The sequence below is a fragment of the Crocuta crocuta genome, unplaced genomic scaffold (assembly GCF_008692635.1).
Source record: "Crocuta crocuta isolate KB4526 unplaced genomic scaffold, BGI_CrCroc_1.0 scaffold279, whole genome shotgun sequence".
Classification (NCBI taxonomy): domain Eukaryota; kingdom Metazoa; phylum Chordata; class Mammalia; order Carnivora; family Hyaenidae; genus Crocuta; species Crocuta crocuta.
This window is the reverse complement of record NW_027551570.1, coordinates 7,469,647-7,481,074: the sequence shown is the minus strand read 5'-3', so window position 1 is coordinate 7,481,074 and position 11,428 is coordinate 7,469,647. Positions and strand designations below refer to the sequence as shown.

At 41.6% G+C, this 11,428-nt stretch overlaps 1 protein-coding gene across 1 annotated transcript in view; it reads right to left on the bottom strand.

Moving 5' to 3' along the window:
• Positions 1-4,688: 4,688 nt before the first annotated feature.
• Positions 4,689-11,428, bottom strand: part of LOC144220614 (serine/threonine-protein kinase Nek11-like) — a gene marked incomplete at its 3' end in the record, with an annotated part of 113,954 nt that continues 107,214 nt past the window's right edge. The window contains exons 12-14 of the mRNA XM_077750918.1: positions 10,442-10,572; positions 6,951-7,109; positions 4,689-4,830 (exon numbers count right to left, since the gene is read on the bottom strand). Coding sequence (XP_077607044.1) covers positions 4,689-4,830; positions 6,951-7,109; positions 10,442-10,572 — 432 coding nt within the window. The remainder of the gene's footprint in view (positions 4,831-6,950; positions 7,110-10,441; positions 10,573-11,428) is intronic.

Below are 11,428 nucleotides of genomic sequence, written 5' to 3'. Positions count from 1 at the left end.
TGAGTTGCCATGCCAAAGCTTCTCCCCTCTTGACAGGATGAATGATGTCACAGGCTTAACCAACTCTAGGGGCAGACCCAAAACACACGCAACACTGGCCTTATAACCACAACCCCCACTTTTCTCTCCCTTTTAAAAAAAAAAGTATTGAGAATTACATTATTAGGACAGCCTATAATTTGCTCCAAATAATTTTTATTTTAAGAAAATCTCATACAGATATCTGATGACACCTTAAAGTTGTTTATAACATACAGTAGGCAAAAAAACACTGGCTTCAACAAGCCACTATGTCCTTCTTTAAGGTACATATAGTCTGTCTACCAGATGTGTGGTAAGAACTGAATGATTTAACTATGCACATAAAACCATATCTGGAATATTCTGATTCCATATGCAGCCCTAAGGGAGTCAAAATAATACATCCAAAATGAGCACAGACTTTTCCTTATCTTAGAAATCTGTGCAGCCTGCTGAAATTTCTTTATATTCTTTATTTTCTAACTAAAGGGGAAACTAATAGAATTTTCAGAGAACTTATCTAAAACCAGGAGGTCATTTATACATATGGCTGCCATGGTAGAGCATAGAGCACATCCTTGTGTCTCAGAAAACCTTCCTGATTTCATTACAAACCCAAGGCAGAGAGTTCCACTAAAATAACTGCATGTATTACCTGAACATTTCCATTGCAAAAGTCATAGTTATCCCTACCAAGCTCTGTATTGTAATCTGAATTTGCCCTAAATCCCACATAAGACTACAGTGGAAAACTAATATATATTCTTGTCCTTATTATGCTGCTTAGTACAAAATATATTTACATTTATAATGTATTTAGGGAAAATACCTGGAAATTTTAGCTGCCATGTTATGGGCTCAGGATGGCTGGCAAAGGAGCGTCTTTTTAACAATGAACTTGTCCAGGTCCTATTTCTGGGTATCACAGTGCCATTCCTGACTCACCAATGGAAGGACACACACATCTCCGAAAATTTGGCTTGGGTTCTGCAGGCTGTTGATGGTCTTGACAAAGAAGATCGAGCTATCTATCGATCGATTGGTCGATTGATTGATCAATTGATATAGATGCTAAGCTAATCAATTCAGGTAGACATAATTCAGACCATAATTTGACAGGTGGAACTAACCAGACTGAGTGATTTTTATATTTCTCATACATACAAAAACTAGAGCAAACAAAAGTATTCCAAATCATACTTAATTCATATGGTGAAGGTGCTTTTAAGCTATAATCAGAAGGTCTCCTGGGTAGTTAAAAACTGAAATATTATTCATCACCAATTCAGAGGTTTTATGTGGCACTTGAGAAAATATTGCAACTTGCTCTGACATTGTATTTTTTTAGTAAGATACTGTGTGTACTTTCTGTGTCATGCACTGTGCAAAGTTCTTTGTTTACTATCTAATTTATTCTTCCCTTAATCCTAGAAAGTTCAGTATTATTCCAATTATGCAGATGAGAAAACTGAGGCTTGGCAATAACTTTTTTTCTTTTTTTGCCTGAGTTCACACAGCTGGTAAATGGCTAGAAGTTGGAAAAAGACAAAGTCTGGCTCCAAATTTCTTTCAAGCACACCAGTGGCTTCCAGTCTAGTGGATTTTTGTGAAGTGTCTATGGATATTCCAGAAGCTTTAGTTATTCTTCTTTTGCATATAGTAGAGGTAAGGTCACTTCAAATTAGAGAAAAGTGCTGCATTGTAGATTGCTGACTGAAATACTATTTTATTCACCTCAAGCATATGGAATCTATGGAGGGGGGTCTGTTAGCTATCCTTCCAGGAACCTGTGATTAGCTGAAAAGCACGAGGTGAGCTGGCAGCCCGCGGCTGCAGCCTCAAGGCTACCCTGAGCAGGAGGGATTGGTAGGGCACAGCATTTCTGCCCAGTGCAGGATTCCTCTATGGACAGTCTTTGATCCAGAACTCTCCATCCAAGCTATAGTGAAGTCTGAGGCTCTTTGTACCCACTGGTCCTTCCTTTCTGCTCACATCTCGCAGGTGTCAGACCCACAGCACAACCTGGAGGCTCTCTCTGCCTGCCCCTGATCCCACGCCCATTTTTCTTTCAACAAAAAGGACCCTCAATCCATCTTCTGCACTTCTCTGAGTATTTGCTTCCCAGATGACCAAACCGATAAAGCCACTAAAGAGTTACATTCGCTCTAGCAAGCCTGTTATAAGAGTAACCCACCAACCAGCATTCACTTGCGCCCTGTCATCTATAAAGTGCTGTCACGGACTCCATGCAGGGACTAAGCTGATGCAAACAGAAGAGACACGTGAGAACCCGTAACACAGACTCCACTTGACAAAATCCCTTTGTTCCCATTAAATGTGTACATTTAGCAAATACATGAAGGGATCTGAGAGGACTATTTTGTGGTGATGTGACCACTTCTACTAAACTAAATACTACAGGTCCTGCGGAAGAAGGAACCCTGTCACTGCACTGTGGCGACTTAGAGATTATTTATTTATTTATTTATTTTTAAATGTTTTTTATTTTATTTCTAGGAGAGAGAGAGAGAGAGCGTGAGCAGGGGAGGGTCAGAGAGAGAGGGAATCACAGACTGAAACAGGCTCCAGGCTCTGAGCTGGCAGTCAGCACAGAGCCCAACGCGGGGCTCGAACCCACGAACCGCGAGATCATGACCTAAGTGAAAGTCGGACGCTTAACCGACTAAGCCACCCAGGCGCCCCGACTTCGAGATTATTTAAGTGGAGGGGTATTCATAAAGAAAGAGGCAATGGTGAAGGGACTCGAAAAGCGTGCATGAAAGATTTCTCTTCCCATGTCTCTGACACTCTTCCTTTATTTTTCATCTCTCCAGTATCCATCTGGTAAAATTAGATTATCACCTCCCTTAAGAAGGAAGAGTAAAAATTATAGGTGAGCACCAATATACACAAATCGGCCTCTTCTGGCAATTTGTTATTCTATTGTTTCCCCAAATGAATCAATCTCTGCAAGAACTGTATGCTGCTTATGACAAAAAGCATTAGTGTACTTACAGAACTTTCCTCCTAGATTTAATAATTTATTCAACAAATATTTACCAAGCACCAAGTCTGAGCCAGGCACTGTCAGCAGGTGGGTATAAAATGACAAACAAGACAGACATAGCCCACGCTCTTGTGGAGTGAAGAGTCCAGCTCAGGCTCTTCAAACCTGAGTGTGCATATACGTCACTGGGATTTTGCATCTTCTGATCCAGGAAGTCTGGGCTGGGGTCTGGGATTCTGCATTTCTGACAAGTTCTCAGAATGCTAGTGATGTCAGTCCTCAGACCATGCTTTGAGTAACAAAGGACTGGCCTGTGGGCTCTCAGCTGCTGTGCTGTGACCTGCTTCTGTACTGGGTGCCATCAAATTGGAATCATTGAATACTGCCAATATAATGGGAAACATAGACTTTTATCATGATGCCTATTTAGTGGAATTTTGAGTTGAGAGATCAATGTTTGTAGGCGTATGATTTACTGAGAGTAAAAAGTTAAGAGGTAAGGTATGGAATGATTTTTGGGACGGCCTCCTGGGAATAGGTGAGAGCATGGCCTCTGAACACGCTTGCCCAGTCAGAGCACTGACCCACTCTCCTCACCAACGACAAAGAGCTGATGGGGCTAAAGGAAAATTTGTTTTAATTTTCTTAAAATTCAAACTTTTTCTTAACCAGTAGTCACTTTGTAGCCCTCTTTAGTATACCACTAAAATTTCTCATCCAGAACACTAATGAACACACAAAGGTTAGTCTTCCTCAAAAATGTGTAATCTCACAAATAAAAGGCGGCCAAGTGGTTCAGAAGCAACCCCTTATGACAACTGTCAAATTTATCTCTTAACATGGGGTTGTGAGCAGATGGAAGGTAGAGGGAAGGAAGGGAGTTCACCTAGTTCTAAGCTGTGTGAAGCCAGGAAAGCAGGCCATGTGGAGCTAAGCTGTGGAGGGAGGTTGGGCTTGTTCTTTTTGCCTACTCTCAAAAGAGAAAATGAATCTGAGATATAAAAAGGGACAAGTCACTTTGCTCTCTCTCCAACCCCAAATGCCCAGGTACAAAATGCAGTGAAAGCCTGGAGGCATCTTAACCTCATCTACAAACATGTACTTAGCTGGCTAACCTTTAACAGTGAGAACTCTCATTTACTAATGAAAGGAGCCATGGCCAGAAGAAGAAACCGGGACAGGTCACAGGGTTAGCAGGAAATACGTGGTTAGCTGTGAAGCTAGGGACCCAGAGTTACATGACACACTCCTAAAAACGTATCCTTACATATGGATACCAATGCATGGAATAATACCGTGAGTTTTTGAAGAACCCTTCCCACAATCTCAGAGACAACTGCAAATGCTGCAAATGCTGAGAATGTCACAAACATCACTTCCTGCGGCAGAGGTGGGAAAAGGGACTTTTTTAGACTAAGTCAAATTCATTATACTGCTTGCACACAGACATGCTACTATGAAAGATGACAATCGCTCTAAAACTTTCTGTAGGTTTCCTGGTTTTTTTTTTTGTTTTTGTTTTTTTTTTTTTTTTAGTGAGAGAAGAAGGGAAGTCGGTAGAAAATGCTGTTAGTCGGGAATGACCAAAGGTATTAGATACTGCTGCCACGGTTCCTTGTCAGAATGATTTTTTGTTTGTTTGGGAGATGTGCTGTTTTACCTCAAAAACCGACAGACTGACAATGGAACACAGGAGGTGGCTGATACTCCCGTGGCCCTCACTGCCACAAAACAGCCCTTCTACAAAGATCACACGAGACAGATTTAAATCCCCATCACAGATATCTACGTTAAGGTCTGGTCTAAACAAACACCGAGGTAAAATATTTCAATGAATCACAGATGGCTAGTTGACTGGAAGCAAATCCTGTCCGGAATAGCCATCATAGTTTTCTGTGACAGCGTGACTGCCTTTGGGCATCATAATGATGTTCTCTTGGTGGTGGATGCAGGAGCCCTGGGCACAGCTGTGAGCATCGCGTGCATGGGAAATAATGGCATCAACCGAAGAAAAACCACACTGTGGTATGTCCAAAATGCTGTCCGAAGCACACATTGTGTGAGGGGTTAGTCTGTCTCTTTTGCAGTCTGTCCGACCTTAAAGCCGTGATTGATGCTTCTTTAATTTTCTGCTTAATTGATTCATTCTAAACACGAACCATGACAGGCCCAGTGAGGCCACTTAAGGATGCTCTCTCCCTACTTGCAACACCTATAGTTGAATAACTACTGTATAATTTTATTTGGCTAAAGAATGGGCCACGGAATCTCATACGGCTTTCCCAGGTGAGAAATTTATTTCGAGATGTCCTTGGGGACTGATTTTCTATATGAGTGACTGAGGTTCTTGGGGACTGGTTTTCCTCTTGTTTCTATCATGCCCTCCAGGACACAAGAGTGAAGTGGCCAGCTGGGCAGGTGTTAGTCTGCATCCACTTCAAGTTTTCAAATTGGATACGATCTTTTAAAGTTCAGTTAGAGGCACTTACCCAGCCCGTCATATGAAAGAAACACTCTAAGCTATTAAATATGCCTCAGGGTAGAGAATTGGCACATCTTTACTCAATATTAGATTCATTTTAATTACCCTGTCGAGCTGAGGAAATTAGAGAGTGTCCGCAGGAGCCTGTATTCTGGGGCATAAATAGGAGAGTCGGGTGGAAACACTACCATACAATGCAAAAGTAACCCAGCAGAATATGTGACAAATACGAAATAAAACTACCGTCAGTTTATATTTATAACTCAAGGCTTTAAGACATGTAAAGCTCTGGAAGTGATGGGACATCTAGGAACACAGAAATGATCCCTGGCGCTTAGTTTATTCTGATGACTGATGAGCTAGGCGGCTCCACCAGCTTCTCTGTCCCGGGCGGAGTTTTGGAGCCTGGGCTGTTACTTTTGGTTCTAGTACATTTGGGCTGCTTTCAGGGGACACTAGGTCCTATGAGACTTGCTGGTATGCATTGCCTGCCACAGCAGTGTGATCCCTCCAACTATAAAGGCTGAAGAGAGGAGGTAAGGGATCCCAGCCCCTCATCTTTAAGCTCATTTTCCTCCTGAGAGAAGACCCTGAAACTCTGTTAATACTCCTTGTGGAAGGCAATATTGCTTAGCTGATATTAGAAGAAGACCCCATGATCACAATCCAGACTAAGGATTTTGTGTCCCAAGTAATACTAGAGATCTTTCCAGTTGCCTTCTATCTCCACAACCCCACCCAAGTCTCTCTGGGCCATTCATTGGCTAAAGCACAGACTGATGGGCATTAATCATAGTGGGTTTTCCCTTTCTTTTTTTCCTGTGTATCTTATCAATGCTCTTTTTATATATACACTTTGTTGAGGTATAATTGATAGACCATAAAATGCATTCATTTAAAGCATAGAGTTCAGTGAGTTTTGACAAATATATACATCAGAGTAAACCACCACCACAATGAAAATACTGAATTTTTCCATCACCACAAAAGGTTCTCTTGTGCCCTTTGAGTCAACTCCCAATGCCCAGACAACCTACTGGCCTCATTTCTGTCACTACAGATAAGTGCTGCTGGTGTCAAACTTCACAGAAATGGACTCATTCAGTATGAACTCTTTCGTTTGAGGCTTCTTTCACTCAGCACACTATTTCTGCTATTCATCCATATTATGTGTATTGATAGCTTGTTCCTTTTCATTGCCAAGTAGTATTATATTGCATGGATAAACTGCAAGTTTGTTTACCCATTCACCTATTGGTTGGCCCTTGACTTATTTCTAACTTTTGGTACTATGAATAAAATTGCTAGGAACATGCTTTCATTTCTCTTAGGTAACTATCTGGAAGTAGAATTGCAGAGCTGATAAATGTTTTCATTTGTAAAATTAAGACAATAAAAATATATCATTGTATAACAGAGTTCAAATCACTTTACTCCCACTTGCACAGTAAAAGGGAAGAGATGATGCTATAAGTCACAGAGCAGCCCACAACTGCAAAGGGCCTGTGGGCTTCGTATGGGTAAGCAAAGTACAGTCCCCTTGAGGTGGGAGCTTTCTCTGAGCACAGGGAAGGGGCCCCGGACTCACTCAGGGTGTAGCTGAAAGGGTAATGAAGTGACAATTGGTCAGCCTATGGGCGGGCAGCTGAGGCCCACACCACAGAAGCCTTCGCATATGAACAGCTGAGTTGAGAGCCATGCTCTGCCTGGACCATGCTCATGAGCCCCAAGCTATTGCAGCTTTGCAAGAAACCCTATTCTGAAACTCAACTGTGAATTGCTGAAAACAAGGCTAAAGTGCAATGAAATTCCTGGCAAAAATTAATGTGCAAGAAATCATCGGTATTACATATAAGGAGTTAAATAGGGATAATTTCTTTAATGTTCCAGTTGTGCCTTCTCATTTGATTATAACGGTTATCCATGAGTTTAGCTAGATTAAATCAGCTGTAGTCAACTAAATGCATCTCGAATGTAAATGTCTCACTCTGTTTTCTTCTCTGCAACTAACTCCTCACAGCCCTGAGGGAATTTTCCAATTCAACATCAAAGACTGATTAAACATTTGGTGTAGAAGCTTAAAAAAAGACTATGTAATTTTATTTTACATATAAATGCTAGATAAAAAATAAACAAATAAAAACTTTCTCTGGGTGCTGAAAGTTTGGAGTCATATTTTCTAAAAGGTAAAGAGAATGAGGGGATGCCTGGATGTCTCGGTTGGTTAAGCATCTGACTCTTGATGTTAGCTCGTCACGATCTCACGGTTGGTGAGTTCAAGCCCTCTGTTGGGCTCTGTGCTGACAGCATGGAGTCTGCTTGGAATTCTCTTTCCCTCTCTCTCTGCCCATTCTCTCTCTCTCTCTCTCTCTAGCTCTCAAAATAAACAAACTTGAAAAAATTAAAAAGGCAAAGAGAATAGATTAAATAACCACTTCAGAATTCAAACATATTAAAGCCTCATGCCTCAAAATTTCATGATTAAGACACGTGGTCACTAATAACTTCTAGTTGCCCAGGAGTCTAATCAATCATCAAACCAAAGAACGTTTTCATAGTTCTAAATCTCCCTTTTCAATTTAGAAAATATGAATTTACAAGGAGGAAAAAAGAAGAATGTTTAGACTAGTCTACAAGGCATTTGGCTCAACTAAAACTACAATGTGTTTTTTGGATCTGACAGCTCATTATGGGAGACCTCAGTTGTATTTCCTTATAGCATAAACAAGGTGGTCAAAGGAGTAGATTTGAACATTTCCAGTGTGGCTGCTAAATCAATACCTGGTCTGCCATATTGAAACCTTCATGACAAAAGAGAAAGGAGGACATTAGCTTGAGTTTCCTGGTAGCAGGTGAATCCTGTGGTCAGGACTAGCCTAGGTGTGATGTGACTACTGCAGTTCACAAATATTAGCAAAGAGATACACAAAAACCCTGCCTTTTGAAAGTCCAATTCATTGGACATCTGTCAGCTTCTTGAAAACCTATTGCTCCCACCCACCACATCCAAATACATACACTTTGGGGGAAATGGAAAAGGTGCTGCTCTAAAAGGTAGGCACTTCTGAGTTCTTGAGCAAATTACTTAATGTCTTTGGTTTCTCCTCCATGAAATGAGTATTAAGTACTTTTCCTACTTGAGACACAGAGGCTGGGCCCAGACTTCTTGATCCTAGACCACCCATTCAATATCCTGTCCTGGAGATTCCTCTTTATACATAGTGATGGCTCTACCTTATGTAGCAAAGCACAAGCCATCCATATCAGGTGCTACCCAATGGCCTCTCAGTTTTCTATTTTTGGAAAGAAAGGCTCATAGGATATTTCTATGCTTCCAAGTTTTACCTTTGTAAAATAACAATATTTTAAAAAAATACTTGATGCATCTAAGGATAAAGATGAAAATCCACCTGATGTACATATTTGTCAATAACACCTGTTACCAGATGGCTTCCACAACACCATTTTAAACGTTGGGAAATGCCAGCCTAAAGAGCTTAAGGTGCTAGTTTCCTTACAGGTGAAGGACAAGGCACAAGCTCTAATGGCTCTGGCAGGAAGACAACAGATGCCAATTTGGGCTGCGATGACCAGCTAATCCAAATTTCACTACCCTCACCCTCAGCTTGGAAAGAAAACTCAACTACTTCCAGAGATCTGTCACACCACTGTGCGGCCATGAGGATACACCTTGAAGACCTCCCACTATAAGGAGTGTGACTGGCCAAGGGCCCATGGCTGTGCTCTGAAACCCACCCCTGTGTCTGTCAGAGGCCACTACAACTGCCCGAGTGCAGCAGGGATACTCGGGCAAGCCCCTGACAACTGACTTTGCTTGAAGACTTCCTGATGTCTCGGTTGCCTCTGCCTGCCTAGCAGACTAGTACACATCCACCAAACCTCTATTTTTTTTACTTGGAACATGACTTTGAATCATGGCCTGATGATTCTCTCAGCCTTTTCTAAGGCTCCTTAAGCCTAATGCCTTTTTAAGCTCCTTGCCTAATGCCTTTTATGTAGACATTTCCCCTAATAATATCCTTACACTTTTAGTCCCATCTTGACATCTGCATCTCAGAGGTCCAGACTAACATATTATCCATTCATCCATCCTGCCATCCATCCATCCATCCATCCATCCATCCATCCATCCATTCAAGAAATATTTATGGAGTTCTTACAATATTCCTAGCAGTTTGTGCTAGGCACTGGAGACAGTGGTACGAGACTGAGATGGCCCCCATGGTCATAACCCTGCCTCTCAGGATCATAAACTGCTTTCCTTTCTTTGGCTCTTACTTTGTGTGGAGCATGAAGGTAAGAGCACATCACATGCCTACTCTCATTTGCTTTTCACAACAACCCTTAAGGAAGATATTATTCTTGCTTCATGGATAAGGAAACAGATCTAGAAAGAGTAAGTTCCAGAGGCTTCTCTGATAGGGGCAGTCTTTTTGCTCCAAAATTCCTGTTTTTAACCATGAAGCTCTGATAGATCTCACTCATTTGGGTTAGAGCACTTTTTTTCTTACAATGATTGCACATCCATATAGTTGATTTTTCAAAGCCTGACTTCATTTATTCACTTTAAATTTATGAAAGCCAGGGAAGTCACTTATAGAAGAGGGACATGGTACTTCAGAGCATTCACAGTCCTACACTATTTCAAAGTCAGTTAATGATGACATTGTTTAACTTGTGTAGAAGATGTTTCTAGCCTGGTGTGAGTTTATAACTCATCTTCATCTATCACAAAGGAGACAGCAGAGGACAGACAAATCCCTTGGCTTTTCTGCTTTTTATCTTGGTCCCAGCTCAGCTCTGGCAAACTGATGGAAGGTGGTCACATGCATCCAAGGCTTTTCCCAGAAGCCAGCCAGGCCTACTGGAGGGTCAGCCACACCAAACTATGTGCCAACCCTTCTGAATACTAATGCAAACTCATACCATGATCTCCAAGGTCAGCTATGGTGTCTTCTATACTTGACTCAAGTAGGCCAAGGTCCAAGGAAGGAAAGGGCTGAGACTCAGGCAGGTTCTCTGAAGTCAGGTCATCAGATTCCTTGTGGAAGGTAATTAACAATTCATGAGAAGCTGATAGAAAGAAGCAGCATTATCACCAATAAAACAATATTGTTTAGAAGACTATTTGGAAATAAAAGTCTGCCTAATCCTCCCCTTAAACATGATACCATTTTCAAATTTTAAGAAGGCAGCTTGAGAAAAGAGAAACAACAATTAAGGTGACCTTCATCTCCCATGCCATCAGTTTCAGCTCCATGACTAGGGTGAAGCAGGAGAAATGGCCATGTGCACAACTGAAGGAGGTACTCTCTTTCAGGCTCCTGAAAGAGAAGGAGCGATCAGCAGCTAAGAACTAATACCCCCTTTAGTTCTGCATCCAGGGTACCACACCTACCTCACCCTAGCCCGGCCCTGCTTAGTTTCCTCATCTCAGATGAGGATGACTTCCAAGGTCTCTTCTAGCTTTAACAGTTCTGTGATTCTGTGAATTCCAGTTTCCTAAAGAAAGATACCAAAGAGGCCCATGAAAGAATTCACACTTGGGTGCCTCGGGTGGCTAAGTCAGTTAAGTGTCAGACTGGCTCAGGTCATGACCTCATGGTTTGTGAGTTCTGAGCCTCGCATCGGGCTCTCTGCTGTCAGTGCATAACCTGCTTTGGATCCTCTGTCCCACCCCCCCCGCCCTTCCCCCACTTTATCTCTCTCTCTCTCTCTCTCTCAAAAATAAACATTTTAAAAAAGAAAGAATTCACACTTCAAAAAAAGTAAAATTTTCAAATATATAAATTGGTATTCCAATAGATCATTTTGCTTTTTTTTTTCAGTTTTGCGTGCGTGTTTTCAACCTAGAGCTAATGCTGAACTGACCTATTTTCCTTAAAAAGTGGTTTTCA